Raw genomic sequence first — 15,220 nt, forward strand, 5'->3', positions numbered from 1 at the left:
ACCTAGCTTCTATTACCACGCACCTTACCACGCACCTTACCACGCTCCGACAAAAGTTATTGGAACGCTGGTGGAGACAACTGCAAATAAGATTACTGATGAGTCGTCATGACAGCCTATTGTCGTATAAAACCTTGGAGAACCATCTTTTTGAGGTTATGTGCATATTGCCTTCCAAAAGCTCAGCGTTTATATGACAGTGATTGGTCGGGTATTGTCGTATAATGCCTAAGTTGTGAGCTAGATCTGTTATTTGCAGTTGAGACCTGTGGCTGGCAGCTTGTGTTCCCGGCACCAAACCTAGGCTTCCAAAGGCTTGAGGTATTTAAAGCTTTTTATCATTTTACCGTGACGTATGTCATTGAGATATCGTAAACCTTCGCTATCAATCAGAATGCTGGTCTAATGCTTGGTATGAGCATGTAGCTTGGCCCATGTTGTGAAGTTTGTTTAAACCTTGAGGATATGCCAGAGATCGTACCAAGCAACAGCTTAAGAATAACACTTTTCTCTAACACAATTTCAGCCCCCAAAACTCTTTTCTTAATTGTGACTAATTATGACTCATCGACGCATCTCTTGACTTCAAGATCTGACAAGGGCAAAGACCCTTATTGAACCTTATTTATACAAGAAATCTATAAATACTTCACGAGATGTGTTATGCCCCCCACTCTTCCTTATTCTCATTTCCTCAACATATGATTCCGCATGTCATCTTCATCCATCAATATGAACTTGATATCGCTTCTGTGTAGTCTCCCAACCGAGATAATTCTCATGGCTATGGAGTGCTTGGAGTCCCTGGTCAGTATAAGAGCATTCGCATTCTCCTATCCCAGAGCCTTGCATCTATTCCAGAAGCATCGCCAAAGTCTCTTGGACCCAACCCTGCGTGTTCTCAATTGGATATCTCCAACTGACGAGCTATTGGAAGATGCCGTTCTCGCTTGTTGGTTACGGTTAACTATGCACAACGTGGTCTTCTTGAGTCTTCCAGAGGCGATGCAAAAGGTCCACAAGGCAGAAAGCCTTGAACCCTCAAGTCGCAGGGACTGGTACAACCTTTCTCTACTCTGTGAACTCAGCAACCTGAACAATGAAAGGGACCACTTTATCTTAAGATACACTGTGCATGCTTGGAATAAGATCCAGAGAGACTCCAGGAGGGAATGCTTACGTTGCATCGGTCGTTGCAACGTTATGCCTTATCGACATGTAGGCCTTTCTAAAGAGGAGCTGGAGCGGCTGCAGGAGGCATTTTTGGACTTCGAAATCCAACGGCACCACCTTATTTACGATAAGCTTCTATTACATCAGACTGAAATACAGAAAGGGATGCTTTTGCCCATCTATGACGAAAGGTCTTTCCTGGCGGGGCACCTCGAGGATGACAGCATCGAAGGCTCTCGCCAGTCCATCTTCTGTTTTATATTCCAATGCTATGGTAAACTCATTCGCCAGGTTGAGCGACAACTTGAGCTGGAAAAGTCACGACAAACAACAGAACCTCACTACTCTGAACTCGTACTCGTAGAAAGGTTTCGCAGTAGGACTCGAGATGAGGAGCTGCGCTACATTGCTCTGTTGTGCCTGCAGGGCTATGTTTGTTTGAGGATCGCGGGGAAGTATATCGACGGTGATCTGCGCGTACTCATTCTCAATGGCTTCATGTGGTTTTGTAAAGGTGGCAAGAATCATATTCCAGACCCTTATGGTAGGCTGGGGTATGCCCTTGAACGGTTCACGCCGGAGTATTACCCCAACGATGATACAGCTCATAAGCCATGGAGCCGAGGGCGATTTTTCTGGGACAAAATCCGTATGTTGGAACTTCGGTGTTATACCATAAGCCTTATTGAATTCTCAGTAGCATAAATATAGATGACCTTTTAAGAATAGTACTATATTTTATCTTACGATAAGGTACTATAAATACTTCCTTGTGCTTAATAAATAATAACAGAGCAACTAGGTTGATGCATCAGTGGAAGTGCTCTGAGTCCCTATGTCGAGTCAAGCTCACAACCCCAGAGACCTTGCAGTGGATGCCATGAGAAGAAGGGCACTGATTAGGCTATTTTACGTTGATAGTTGGCGTGAGGATGCTCTAAGTTAAGAATATTCATAGGGCCATTTTAGAGGCCTTATGTAAATTCGCCAAATTGGACTTTACCTAAATCGAGTATTTGAGGAACCTTTCCAGCTCCGGTCTCCAGTCTCGCACAGGATCATCAACGCCCAGACCAATGCCGTGCTTCCCGTCAGGCAATACCACTACCTGAACCTTTCGACCATGCTTAGCCATAGCATTTGCGTAAAGATATGTGTTCTGAACCGGGACGAGTTCGTCATTGGAAGTATGGAAAAGGAACGTCGGCGGGGTCTTGTCTGAAACTCGGTTCTGTACGGAGAGGCTTTCAATCTGTTTGCGGGCTGGGTTGTTTCCAAGCAAGTTATAGCGCGAGTTCTCGTGAGTGTAGTCGTCCTCCATCGTGATAACCGGGTAGCTCAGAATACCGAAGTCGAGCTTTGCCTTCGGAGTCGTGAGGGTTGTTCCCGCGAGATGGCCGCCAGCTGAGAAGCCCATGACACCCAATTTCTTGGTTCCGGGGCTCTGCTTTCGAATGAGCTCTACAGCAGCCAGGGCTTCATCTATGGGTGTTGGATACAGTGGCGGAGTTTTGATGCTGGCCGTTGTATAGTTAAGAACCCATGCGTCGATGCCAAGCGTATTGAGGTACTCTGCCGGACCAAATCCTTCGTAGCTAATAGACATCACACTGTAGCCACCTCCAGGGCATACCAGAACACCAACACCAGTTGAGTTGGCGGCCAGAAAGGCTGTGAGTTGCTTGGGGTTGAGTCTAAGTTCAGTATTAGCACTAACGGCCCAAGATATGAGCTGAGGATTTGAACTGACTTCATCCTGATATTTGCGGAGTCAATCTGGTCTGACATGCTAAAAGATCCTTTCAAAAGATTCACTGGCCATATAAATAGGTGAGTTCAATTTACCCGGATCAGTAGATTCCACCAGCATTAAACCCAGATGCCGTGGATGAATTCTGGAGAAACCGGCGGGGAAGCTTAAAGCGTTACTTCGGACTGTCTTGACCCGATGGCATGGGTCGCAACATCACCTTTTCTTGGTTTTAATGCCGAGGTTACAGGCAATCTGGGGTGGAGTCCGCCAATAGAAATGTTTAGTTGGCGGGAAAAGGATGATCTCTGGATGAATTACATGGCTATAAATCACCAGATATATACCTAATACCCGAAGTCTTCACGATGCGCTACCAGTCCATGAGCTATATGCAAATATTTGAAAGGGCTCCCAAGAGAAGAAAAAGATTATAAGAATTTGAGAAGAATATATATAAACTACATAATAGAATGGCATTGCCGCTGTACCGGATCACACTTGACAAAGCTTTCGTGGGGACCGGGGATTCGTATTTAGCCGAACAGACCTCGAGCATTAGTCGCTCGAATAGCGTTCGCCTTTCGAGGATCCGGGAATACCTCTTCAACATCCTTATCGAAGGCAGCAGCATACTTCGCAGCTGATGACATTGGCGTGAAGACAGTGTCAGATCCCCAAACGATTCTCGTGTAATCGACCCATCGAAGCAATGCGGGAATGGCGTAGTTGACAGGCCAAGGTCCGGCAAGGTCGAAGTAGAAGCTCTCAGAGAGTGCTTGCTTCATGGAATCCTCTGTCAAGTTGAGACCAGGGTAAAGAGCGCTATAGGTGATAATGCGATCCAGTGTTGGGATCAGACCACCGCCAGCATGGGACATGATCCACTTGAGGTTGGGGAATTTGGTCGGCATTGACGTGTAGAACAAGTCGGCAAAGGTGCGCGCTGTTTCGAAAGGGAAGTCCAAGGTAGGAGCAGCGAACTGTCGAACGGCCACTGGCCGGTTGAGAGCCTGCCACTGTTGCTGCGAGATGGAGGGAGCGCTCTTGTCAATGTCGAATCGCAGCTTGTTAAACTGAGTGCATGGCGTCGTAGGGTGCTCAAAAATAGTGACATTGAGCTCATTGAGTGCATCGTAGATGGGCTCAAGGTCACGGTCACCGAGGTACAACCCATAGTAGTTAGACATCATGACGATTCCATCTGGCTTAGGGTTGATCTGTTTAAAGAGGTAGTCAATCTCTTTCAAGGAAGCCTTGATGTCAGGCAGCGGAAGTGACGCAAAAAAGCCAAACTGCTTAGGGTATTTGGCCTTAACCTGAGATCCATACTGGTTGACTCGACGGGCCAGCTTGATAGCTTTCTTAGTGGCTTCTTTGGAGGGAACATTGAGGTAGACTCCGGGACTTGAGATTGACAAGATCGACTTTTCGATATTGTTTTCCTTCATGAACTGCAGATGAGACTCGGTATCCCATTCCTACAGGTGTAAGTCTATGCCGAGCTAACAAGGAAACAAGTTGTCAGGTAGAGCACTCACAGGGATACCGGGCATGCCGTCTGGACCAGGTACATGCCCGGCCTCTCTCAAGGCCTTTGCATAGAAATCCGGAACAAAATGAGAGTGAACGTCGATCTTGGCCGACTTTTGGGGTGATGGTGTACTGCGGCAGGCAGTGACTGCTAGAGAGAAACTAAAGAGCGACAAGAACTTCATATTGAAGAAACCGAGGTAAAAAAAAAAAAAAAAAGTGTGTAAAAAAGAGTGTTGCCAGGAAACGAGAAAAACCGTCAGCCTTGGGATCGTCACATTTATTTATGCATGTTCAGTAACCACGGAGTGCCCAGGGGTGGAGAGAAAACTTTGAACCTCTATTCTAAGTGACAAAAAGACTTAGGCAAAGTTAGAATAATTTAGTATAGACTTAGTGGACCTTAGATTAGATATTTCTGGCACCTTGATTTAACGTCAGGGGTTTTCTTGCTCTGAGGGGTGCCCATGAATCGAGTGGGAAGCTGGAAATTTGTATCGACATCAGGGACGAGACAGAATCCTACGTTCCAGCCCGAAGATTGTCAAGCAAGGTTTCCCAATATCTTCAGCCTGTTTTATTGGTTAGGTTTCGAGATCATAAGCACTAATGTTCCGTCACTGCGACTCTGTCTTTAACACAGGGCGATGCTTGGACTGTGCCCCCAAATTACAATGGGCTTCAGAGGATTTTCGGATCATTTGTTTCTTATCTTAGCGGGATTTCCTTATCTAAACGACAAACCCCAGTCGCCCCAGCCTCGATGGGGCAGGCTAGGTAAGGTAGAAAACTTGGGATCTTGATCCTAAGTGACAAAAAGACTTAGGTAGATTTGGTATAACTTCATAAGGCTTTAGACTAGTTATTTCCGGCATCTGAGTCAAGGGTTAGATCTTTTCCTGCTCCTCCAGGGCCAGTCAAAGGTCCATACAGACTCGGGAGGATAAGATACAGAATACCTCTGAACTCTAATATCCAGTGCAACGGCTCAATGGGAGCAATGAAAGCTCAAGGTTTTAGCAAACAGACCCAAGGACAAAATAAGATGACCTCTTCCAGATAATACTGATGCAAAATGATGCGGATACTGACAAACCTCCCCCTATGGTCGCTAAACTTTTGGCTCTAGCGTCGTACTTCCCTACCATCAGTGCCATGGTACCATTGGGACAGGGCGGCGTTATATCATGATGCCTAAGTGTAAAGGATGAGAACCAACACTCTCTATTTAATCAATTAATGCTTTGTCAAATTCTCAAACAATGATGATGGCGCAGTTCAAAGCAACCTCCTCAGCGGCCGAACAATACGCTAGTGAGCTTCCACCCTGACCTGTCGACGACCTAACCCAAGGGGGTGTAGCCCTGCCCAAAGCTCCCTTGAATCTTCCTTGGTTAGTTTCTATCTACCGACTTCGCTCAACTTCAGATTGGTATCTCAAGAGTGACGAGTTGGGTAGTGAAAAGCCAAACGATTTCGTATTTATTTGCTGTTTTAATAATCTCAGCCTATATATCTGCCAATAAATCCTTATTAGAGAGAAACAGTATTTTTAGTTATACTAGTAAACTAACCTACTTTTATCTGCTATTTAGGTTCTAACATATAGGCTTTATAAAGCCTCTGAAGTGACCCTATGTATATTCCCAACTTAGAGCATCCTCATCCTAAACACCATCATAAGATAGTCTAACCTGTGGACGTTATCATCGCTTCCACTATGCTGTCTGTAAGGTCACAAGCTTGGCTCAGTATTGGTGTTTTGGTCATTAGACTATGCTGGCTCGGATTGTTTATGTCCCCTCGGAATTTGCGCTCTGTCAGTAGCAAATACTTGCTGGCCCGGAAGTAGTGAGCTGTGATGTTGTCTTCTGAGTTCCGTGTAGTACGGCTGTGATAGCCTCTCTTCTGGGGCATCATAGAATTGTCACTGGGGTACAGCTGTTGTGGCATCTGTTCCTATCTGCTGACTGCATGTGCCTACTGTTGAGGAGGCATTGGCTGAGCATAGTTAGAATGGTAACCGTCGCCATATTGTTGACCCGGGTCCGGTGGGGATGGCGACCAAAATGCTGCCGATGTCCTTGCTCTTAAGAGGTGGTGGCCCTTGACTCCTGATGGATGTCTGACACGCGAGTATGAACTCAACAGTGTAGTCATGCGGTCGGCAGTGGATTGTTCCGTACCTTGCTGCATTGTCTCCCAGCGCGGTCTGATCATCGCCAGGTCGGAATTTGGAGAAGTATAGCACGTCTCCGAGCCATTTGATGTTATCCTTGCCATCCGTTGGCCAGGATGGAATTTCTGGGCTGCTGTAGAGCTTGTTCAGAACTCTCTGCAGATAATTCACTTCGTTCTTCTCTTCCAGGATTTCCATGCTGGTCGACACATTCCCTGGATGAGTTCTTCCCAGGGCAGCAATAGAGTCTCTGACATCTGGTCCATCAATCTCCAAAGCTAGCTTCGCAGCAGACGAGAAGCCTTGTGTCATCAATCCCCGCTCTGGTCTGGCAACTATCGAAACTGTTTCATGTCTTCCACGCGAAGAGTAATACGGTGCTCCGAATCGTCAAAACTTGTGTATTTACCCAGTGTTGGCGGATTCACTTCCTGTCCCAACTGCCAAGTGAAAACGTTACTGTGGCCAAATTCAGACCAGTGGCCAGGACCTCTTCTTTCGATCGCTCCCATAAAAGGGGTTATCAACAGCGGAGAGTAGTCTCTCACTTTCAGGTATTCCCATGCAATTCGATAGTACTCTGTCTTGAAATCAGAACTGCGCAGTTTGAAGGACCTTGCACGAATTATCCCTCTCAATGGATGGAGGAAGTCCATTCAGTCGTTACACCCTCTCGTGAAAAGCAGAGCAGTTGCCATGGCAAAGTTCATCCTCTTCAGCAACTTTGCCGATTTCAGTGTACCAAGACTCCATGGGACTTGACTTTTGCCCATTTGGACCTTTCGTTCCAGATCATGGACCTTTTCATATTGACGAACCTCATCCTTCCAGCCTTTGAAGACCTCGCCCAGGGATGCAGGGTCATCAAGGTCGGGAAAGTAAGTATAGTTGCTGATCATCATTCTGACACGCTCACTTCTGATGAACTCCACGGCGGTCCAGATGCGCTTGAAGTATTTGGAGTTGCAGACTGAAATGACTGAACTGAGGCGTTCCGGAGTCCGCTTGTCTTTGTAGAGCTCATTTACCACATTGGCGCTCACATCATTGAAGTACAGGACAGTTGTCTCGGCTGTGCTAAAGAGCTTATCCATGATGGGAAGGATAATACTCCACAGAGCGTCGGACCATTGCGGCACGCTTATGTAGTCCAACCAGAGCTCTCTGGCCTCGTATCCAGGTCTTTCGATTCCGTTGTAAATTCTAGCCAAGATGTCTAGAACATAACGGGCTACTTCTGGCGCCTCTGGCACTGTTTTTTGTTGCTGCCGTACCTTTGAGATGTTGGGATCTTAGACATGGGAGACTGCTGAGAAGAGGATCTTGGAGCTGACTACACAGTCCATATGTCGGTCGAAGAGGATAATATCGCCTCGGGACGTAGAAACCAGGGCGCTGGAACCAGGGCGACCCGGGCCTGCCTGCGCAATGCGGAATATACGAATAAGAGGGCTGCCTGAGAATAACTTCTGACACTGCAAGCACTGTAGACTCTCTTCTGTAGGCTCGCGCCATAGCTTTTCAAGAAGTCGTTCGCCTTCCATGCTGCGTAGGTGAGTTCGTGATGCCAACCTTTTCAAGACAGCAAAAGCAAGTGGGAAAGGTCGAGGTGAGATGAGGGGTTTGCAAGCTGCACATCTTTAGCAAACAAGGCAACTAGTGACATAGAGATGCATCGGCAATCCAATATATCGTGGTGATTGGCCGGTTTCGGCAGTTTCCAGTGTAAGCAGCCCGCCAAGTTCCATCCAGCTTTTTCTGGTCAAATACCCATACAACGGGATCTTTGGAACAGGGAATTTATTGCGCGGGATACAATATTTTACAATCGCGTCCGTGTTTCCTGCCGTGTTGGCGACAGAAGATATTGACGAGACGCACTCTACTCAAGTTTCTCAAGATCTTAAAGAATAGTCTTGAACTCTGGCACCCTTCAGGAAATTTCGTTTCAAAGAATATGGGACTGAGATGATGTTTTGAGACTTGAGATAGCCACCAGCCTCGGAATTGCTAATATTCTCGTAGGTTTAGAGTACTGTTCAGGTTCACTCTGGCAACAATCAGATTTAAATTCTGTTCTCCCGCAAACATTACCGATAATGTGGTTCGGCTGGCTGCGGTTAGCGTTCGATTTTCACGGGTTAGCCGTTATCTTAGGCTGTTCAACACCACGTCTAAATCTGAGCTAGAAGAAACTATTGAAGCCGATGTTCGTATCTTGGCCTTTTACAGAGTAGCAGCATTCAGGTGCAGAACACTAGCCTCATTCGAGATACGCTCCGAATCGAGGAAATTACCAGCTGTCAAAGAAAACGGCCCCTGACTGAATTACAAAAGTGCCGATTTGGCAGGATCTCACTCTGGTTCATTCACGTCATTCTTGAGCACAATGGCTCCCCGATCTTTGAACGTATTGATTGCTACGGCGTTGGCTGTGGCTAGTGTTCATGCCGGGCCCTGCAAGCCATCGCTGGCATCGTCATCTATCATCTCGTTCTCGAGTGCGTTCTCCAGCGCGGAGACGCAGTCAACTACTGAGACATTCTCAACGATAGAAGTGCTGTCATCGACTGAGACACAGACTACAGCAGGTGTTTTGTCCAGCACTGAGACACTCTCGACCGCCGACACGGAAACCACCGAGGCTCTGTCAACCACCACAGCCCTGTCGACCACGGAGGAGCAGTCGACCACTGACATACTATCGACCACTGTCTTTGAGTCGACAACATCGGCTGAAAAAACCACAGCGGCAGCAACGACGACCACGGAGGCTGGATGTGCAGTCGCTTGCACCCATGTCATCCAAAAGAGCGGCGCTTGTATGATTGGATTCCAGATCGCACCATGGTTGATCGACGAGTCTTGGCATATCGGTTCACCCACAGTAACTGATCAGGCAGGTTGCGCCGACGCCTGTGCCAACGACTGTCGTTGCAAGTCCTTCGCTTCGTATTACACTAGTTGCGACCTGTACTCGGGCACACAGGCCCAGATAAATCCGCCTTCCTTCTACCTCGGTCCTTATTTCTTCGATCTGGCGGGCTGTTATGAATGCGATGATTGATAAGGGGGGTATAACAGGGAGTTTGGAAGTGGCTATCTTGGGGTGATTGAGATCAAGCCACAAGATTCGACTTTCGGACGATCCAAAGGCTGAAGCTGTAGCTTTCAGAGGGTTCAGTCGCTAAAAAGAACTTATTAGGAAGCCAGCGATAATTTTCATAGAACCAGAGTTAGAAACACGGGGTCGACTTGATCTACTACATGTTCCTTCTTGGTGCAACATAGGCTCACGAGCAATCATGTCCGAGTCGAGCGTGCTTATGCGCCATGACTAGACAATATGGGCTGGCAACCTCTGAGGAGCTCCACCAAGTTTCGAGTCTTGGCTCCCAGGGTACAGGCAAGCCAACGACTCTGCCCTCGACTTGTAGCCTGAGAATATGAACCAAAAGAACACCACAGCCTATCACATACGACCATACCTACCAGAGAACTCGGGATCCCGTCCGCTCTCCCATAGATAAGCTGGTAAGGGGCGGATTAGTAGTTGGGTCGGTGACGACCAGCGAATCCCCGCTGTTGTATGTTTTTGTCTGTGGTAGATAGCTTTACCTTCTTTTTTGTCCTTTTACCACTGTCGTCGCAGACGTGGTTGGTAAAAAGACGGAAGATGGCTGGATGGGCAGACCATGCAGTCGCCCGTGGGGACATGAGCCAACGCAGCCGAGTCAACGGTGTTTTGGATCAAACCCCTCACTAACCGAGCGTGCCGCGCAGGCATCACCAGCAAGTCGATACCGGTAGCCAAGCGGAGGCGTAGTGGTCGTAGATGTAGAACAGGGTAGAGTAAGCTTGCTTTCGGCTATGAAGAAGGGGGCAGTGAGGTGAATGAACAACCGTCAGAGCCTGGCATCACTGTCGATAATGGACCTCTCAGTTTAGGTTTGATCAATGGTGAAGCCAGTGACCCGGAGCGTTCGAATAGGTGCCGACCAAGAATCTCGCGATCCAAGCATTGTTTTGAGAATGTAGCCTTGGTACACTAAAGTCTGCGCACTTGATCTATGCTGAGCCGAGATGTCTGGTCTTCAGTAGGGATAGATTTGCCAACACTGAGAGTACGCGATGTTCGCCGGGGGAGGAAACTGAGAATGGCTGTGATCCCGTTATCAAAGCAAGGACGACGCGAGGCAGCGGGATTATTTGTAGGCTTGAACAAGGAAACGGGCAGCAGTTGACCAACGGGAGTCAGGATGGGCTAGGACTATCGAAGTTGTTCAGAAAGTGGGTAGCTGAGGTTCTTATATATGAAGAACGACTATGTACAAGCATTCACGGGTATCTATACAAAAAGGTTTTCTGCAACAAAAAGACAACATGCAACGTTTATATGTCAGATTTGCTGGAACATCAGGGTTGGCCAGCCACAGCATCGTTCGTAAAATGCTCGAAAGAACCGCTCGGCAACGTTGCATCGCCCATGACGAGGCCATCAAGCCTCTTCTTTCGATGGTCGTGTTGGACGAGAACATGTGTTGCGAAGAAGTTGTTCGTCGCTGTTATTGGGGACTAAGACTCGTGGATGTAGGCTACTGTCTGCCCGGGTATCGACCTGGGCGAGGCCGGGAGGAAGCGCGTGTTTGGCTTAGATTCGTCGGCGTGTGAAGGGTGATCCTACCACTCTGTAAAGAATTAGTCAGGATATACCAAGATCTATTGTGGTGCAAAGGCAAGACATACATTACGAGGTTCATGTGTGCAAGCGAGCCCTCGGAACCAGACGCGCCATAACCAGTATCACAATAGAGTGGCATAGATCCATTCAGCAAAGTCAAGCCAAGCCATGGCGCCCAGCGGTTTCGCGGTCGGAGGCGGAACCATCGAAGGTGAGGAGGATGCCATCATCGTGCTCATAAGAACAACGGCGGTGACTGAAGTTTCGTCGACGAATTCTTCTTCGGCCAGCGCCACGCAGGCAGTCAATGGGGGGATGCTGGCATGGCTTTGGGCGCGCCGTGTACGCAACATCGGGATGAATGTTGAGTATGGTTTGTTTACTGAATAACCCGAGTGGTTCAACTTGTGAGACGTGTAACGATATCGTCGTACACATCACTGCGAACTCTGTCGAGGAATGATTGCGCTACTCCATTTTCGTCTCTGTGCTCCTGGATGGAATCCACCTTGGCATCCAAATCCTCTAGGTCTTCTCGTAGCTCAACCAGGCGCGTGTCGTAACTTTCCAGAAGATCAGCGCTGTGTTTATCCTGGCATTGGAGCTGCTCGACATCACGTTGTAGAGAGCTGAAGTCCTCGCGAAAGGTCGTGACCTGCTGTCGTAGCTGGTCGAAATCTGTTTTAAGGCTTCTGTTCTCTTGTCTCAGGGTGGAGAGTTCTTGCTGAACCAGTCGATCCTTCTCGCTCCGTGCTTTTAGCTCGGCCCAAATTTGAGCGAGCTCGTCTCTTGCCTCATCGGGGCTACTGATGCGACGGCGCTTCCTCTCGTTGATTGGGGGAGCTGGCGGGGGAGACCCAGTCTCATCGTAGGCTGGCGGCGCGTCGTCTTGCGGGGAGAGATCGACGACCTTGGTCTCGATGTTTGCAGGAGGATATTGGTTGTGGAAAGGCGCTAAACGAGTCTGCTTCGCGGCATCACTGATGGACTGGAGCTCGGCTTTGGAAAACTTTGTAGCGTCGACGTAAATACCGAACGATGTTGCGGCAGAGAGCATGCGAAGAGCATCCAAGACCTTCCCTGACTGTGTTCGGCTAGGGGCTAACGGTTCTTTGGCAGCGGTGGGAACAAAGAGCCGAATGTTCTTGTTTGTTTGGAATTTCAGGCACGCCACGGGACACTTGAACTTCTCTTGCACCGCTTCCGATGCCGTTGAAGCAAAAGCGAAGTCGAACGATGTGATGGAAGAGGGATCGATGGAGATCGCAACAGATGAAATGCCCTCGACTCCTTTCAAGTTCATCGGAAAGCGCAGCTCGACAGTTGCGCAAAGCCCGCTCAGGTGAATTCGTAGCATGATGCTGTCGATCTTTGGATCGGGCTTCGAGAAGCAGTGGGTTGCGCCATCGTGTTCCCACTCAACAACGGCGGGCGTAGTCTCATCGACGTCAAGACATGGCGAGGTGAACGACGACATTCCTGGGATCCATCAGTGGCACAGTGAGCATCAAACGTACCTTTACGCCGTCAACAACGAGACACGAGCAGAGATGACCGGCTCCGTCAGCAGGCAACCTGTGGTCTCCAGCAATGCTGCAAGACAGTGCTTGGGCTCCAGCAGCGCTGCGAGTCCAAGCCAGGTCCCTTCTACAGTCCCCGGTTGTTCCAACGAAGGGCGCACCGCGCACGTTCGATGGGTACAAGTCGGAATTTTATAACGGTCTGCAGTGCGGTTCACCGGGTCTCTGAACGTGCTTGTCGTCGGGGCGTGGGGAAGGTCGGGCGATGAGCAATATCGCGATCAGCAAGACTTCTTGATCTCCAGCACGCTGCAAGAACAAGAAGTGGTGCTTCTCTTGATGAATGGTCGTGCCGTTGGTCGGGTGAGGATGGTGATGATGCTGCCTTTGGCCAGAGCGTGAATGTGAATGGCGTTGAAGAAATTATGGGGTCGTCACATGACCTGCATGAAGGCAAGCAGGCAAGTAGGCAAGCAGGAATGGTTCAAGCTGGTTTCGATGCTACTAAAAGAGAAGTAAAAGAAAAATAAAGGCTCGATTAAGGAGAGTATGAGGAGAGTTGAGATGAACCACCGCGAGAAAAGCAGCAGCACAATGGTTGATGCTGCCACTGTCTGAAGTGAAGGAAGCTCAATGATTCGCAGCGTATGACCTGTGCGCTCGGCTGTTCAGTTGTTCCGGAAGGTACGTATAGATAAGGCTTGGCGCCTTGCCACAGTGTATGGTACAGTGTTTCTGGGATATCGAACTGTGCCTCAAATCAGGTTACCCTGCACAATCTGTATGAACACTCCGAAACTGTAGATCTTGTGAGAGAGTGACGTAAATAGTCTTTATTGCATGCTGCATCTGTTTACATTTTTTCATAATCTGGTAAGTTTCTTTTCCTGTAACCAAGTACAAGTCTGCCGAGTGATATGACGAAATGTTTTTGCAGTTCAGCTCACACAGGGATTTAAGAAGCGAAAGATATTCACGGACGACGGCCATCACAAATCAGACAATGATGAACACCACTAAGAACATAAAAGAGAAAGGGATATGCCTTGTTATGTTAAAGTTGGTGGCTATGTTCTGCAAGCATCTTATAACACTGACTTATTTAAACTTATGCGGATTGCATTCTTGTGCTCCAAAGTGCAACGCCAGATGCGCGTTGAGGTTGAACACGTAAAGTTGGCGGACGCGCAGATCTAAATAAAAGGGCCGATCATGCCGCTGCAATACCAGTACTTTTCACTTGCTTATCTCCTGTGTTCATTCGGTGGTAACAATGCCTATCTCTGGTACTTCTTCAAACAAATCGCTCGTCGCTTGTCACTGAGATTTACCGTTGTCCTTGACCTAAATTTATATTTTGTCAAATCTATACCTATTTACCAAACCGCCTATTTTATGCGCCCCGAGCCATTAATTTATTCCTGAGAGAAAGTTACTGATAAAGCCTGCACTCAAGATTTCCCATTCGTCATTCCCTCCCACCTCTCAAAGTTCCCAGCTTCCAGGCCAAACAAGTCCAATAACCGACCAACCATCTGATTCAATATGTCATCCACCGAGCTTGGCCTCGTGTAAAATCCGACAACAGGAGGTGCAATAATAGCACCAGCTCTTGTCACCTCCATCATGTTCCGCAAGTGGATCTCACTCAGTGGCGTTTCTCTCAACGACAACACTAGTCTCCTTCGTTCTTTGAGACAGACATCTGCTGCGCGAGTGATAAGGTCATCACAAATGCCGGCGTTGATAGCAGCTAATGTTTTGACTGAGCAGGGAACAACGATCATGCCATCGACGTGACAAGACCCACTTGCAATTGGTGCGGCTAAGTCGCTTGGGTTGTAGACGTGATCTGCTAGTGCTCTTACTGAAGCTGGTGTGTAGTCTGTTTCGTATTTTATGGTCTCAGCTGCCCATTTACTGATGATGAGATGAGTTTCGACGTTGAGTCGTCGAAGTGTTGAGAGAACGTGAATGCCAATGGCAGCTCCTGTCGCGCCAGTCAAGGCCACAATGATCTTCTTTCTTGGTGCTTCTCCCATATTGATCTCTGAAGGTGTAGTATCGAATTTGAAGGGCAAAGATAGATTGGTGCGCAACTGAGGTAATGAAGAGTGCTCTCAGGTTCTTAAGTCGACGAAGTACATGGAGCTCATGAGTGACCGATAGGACATGCGGTTCTTCTTAAGCGAAGCCCATGTCATGCCAGACCCGTTAGTGTGGTAGCATTGAGGCTCAGTTCGGGGACTCTCGGTGCCTTCGGGGCCCACATTCCCGGATATTGCGGCTCGGCAGATGTGGACTCGGTGGGCTCGGAGCCTCGGACTACCAAGCGTTATACAATAGACAGAGGAAATAGTATGAGTTGTATGAAGATATAAGAA

At 48.2% G+C, this 15,220-nt stretch overlaps 6 protein-coding genes across 6 annotated transcripts; 2 read left to right on the forward strand and 4 right to left on the reverse strand.

Moving 5' to 3' along the window:
• Nucleotides 1–969: 969 nt before the first annotated feature.
• On the forward strand, nt 970–1,878 carry FOBCDRAFT_281346 (uncharacterized protein; the record flags this gene model as incomplete). The annotated part of the gene is made up of 1 exon (XM_031192523.3): nt 970–1,878. The coding sequence occupies one exon, from the start codon at nt 970–972 to the stop codon at nt 1,876–1,878; it is 909 nt and encodes a 302-aa protein (XP_031031369.3).
• A 215-nt stretch (nt 1,879–2,093) lies between these two features.
• FOBCDRAFT_170643 (uncharacterized protein) lies at nt 2,094–4,641 on the reverse strand (the record flags this gene model as incomplete). The annotated part of the gene is made up of 3 exons (XM_059608463.1): nt 2,094–2,844; nt 3,474–4,404; nt 4,465–4,641. The coding sequence occupies 3 exons, from the start codon at nt 4,639–4,641 to the stop codon at nt 2,177–2,179; spliced, it is 1,776 nt and encodes a 591-aa protein (XP_059466196.1). The 3' UTR covers nt 2,094–2,176.
• A 1,399-nt stretch (nt 4,642–6,040) lies between these two features.
• On the reverse strand, nt 6,041–8,179 carry FOBCDRAFT_254053 (uncharacterized protein; the record flags this gene model as incomplete). Its single annotated transcript, XM_059611081.1, has 5 exons — nt 6,041–6,409; nt 6,606–6,979; nt 7,012–7,268; nt 7,305–7,909; nt 7,943–8,179. The coding sequence occupies 5 exons, from the start codon at nt 8,177–8,179 to the stop codon at nt 6,146–6,148; spliced, it is 1,737 nt and encodes a 578-aa protein (XP_059466197.1). The 3' UTR covers nt 6,041–6,145.
• Nucleotides 8,180–9,024: 845 nt separating this feature from the next.
• FOBCDRAFT_286317 (uncharacterized protein) lies at nt 9,025–10,088 on the forward strand (the record flags this gene model as incomplete). Its single annotated transcript, XM_031192529.3, has 1 exon — nt 9,025–10,088. One exon carries the CDS (start codon nt 9,025–9,027, stop codon nt 9,700–9,702), a length of 678 nt encoding a protein of 225 aa, XP_031031375.2. The 3' UTR covers nt 9,703–10,088.
• Nucleotides 10,089–11,540: 1,452 nt separating this feature from the next.
• On the reverse strand, nt 11,541–13,031 carry FOBCDRAFT_11278 (uncharacterized protein). Its single transcript, XM_054707526.2, has one exon. The coding sequence runs from the start codon at nt 12,791–12,793 to the stop codon at nt 11,717–11,719; it is 1,077 nt and encodes a 358-aa protein (XP_054563501.1). The 5' UTR covers nt 12,794–13,031; the 3' UTR covers nt 11,541–11,716.
• A 1,058-nt stretch (nt 13,032–14,089) lies between these two features.
• FOBCDRAFT_233563 (flavo protein) lies at nt 14,090–15,091 on the reverse strand. Its single transcript, XM_031192530.3, has one exon. It carries the CDS (start codon nt 14,876–14,878, stop codon nt 14,288–14,290), a length of 591 nt encoding a protein of 196 aa, XP_031031376.2. The 5' UTR covers nt 14,879–15,091; the 3' UTR covers nt 14,090–14,287.
• Between the last annotated feature and the right edge of the window lie 129 nt (nt 15,092–15,220).

This window comes from Fusarium oxysporum, chromosome XI (assembly GCF_013085055.1).
Source record: "Fusarium oxysporum Fo47 chromosome XI, complete sequence".
Classification (NCBI taxonomy): Eukaryota; Fungi; Ascomycota; class Sordariomycetes; order Hypocreales; family Nectriaceae; genus Fusarium; species Fusarium oxysporum.

What these genes read in the sequence shown, in the direction of transcription:
- FOBCDRAFT_11278 (XM_054707526.2), bottom strand. Translation starts at nt 12,793, where the DNA reads ATGTCGTCGTTCACCTCGCCATGTCTTGACGTCGATGAGACTACGCCC.
- FOBCDRAFT_233563 (XM_031192530.3), bottom strand. Translation starts at nt 14,878, where the DNA reads ATGGGAGAAGCACCAAGAAAGAAGATCATTGTGGCCTTGACTGGCGCG.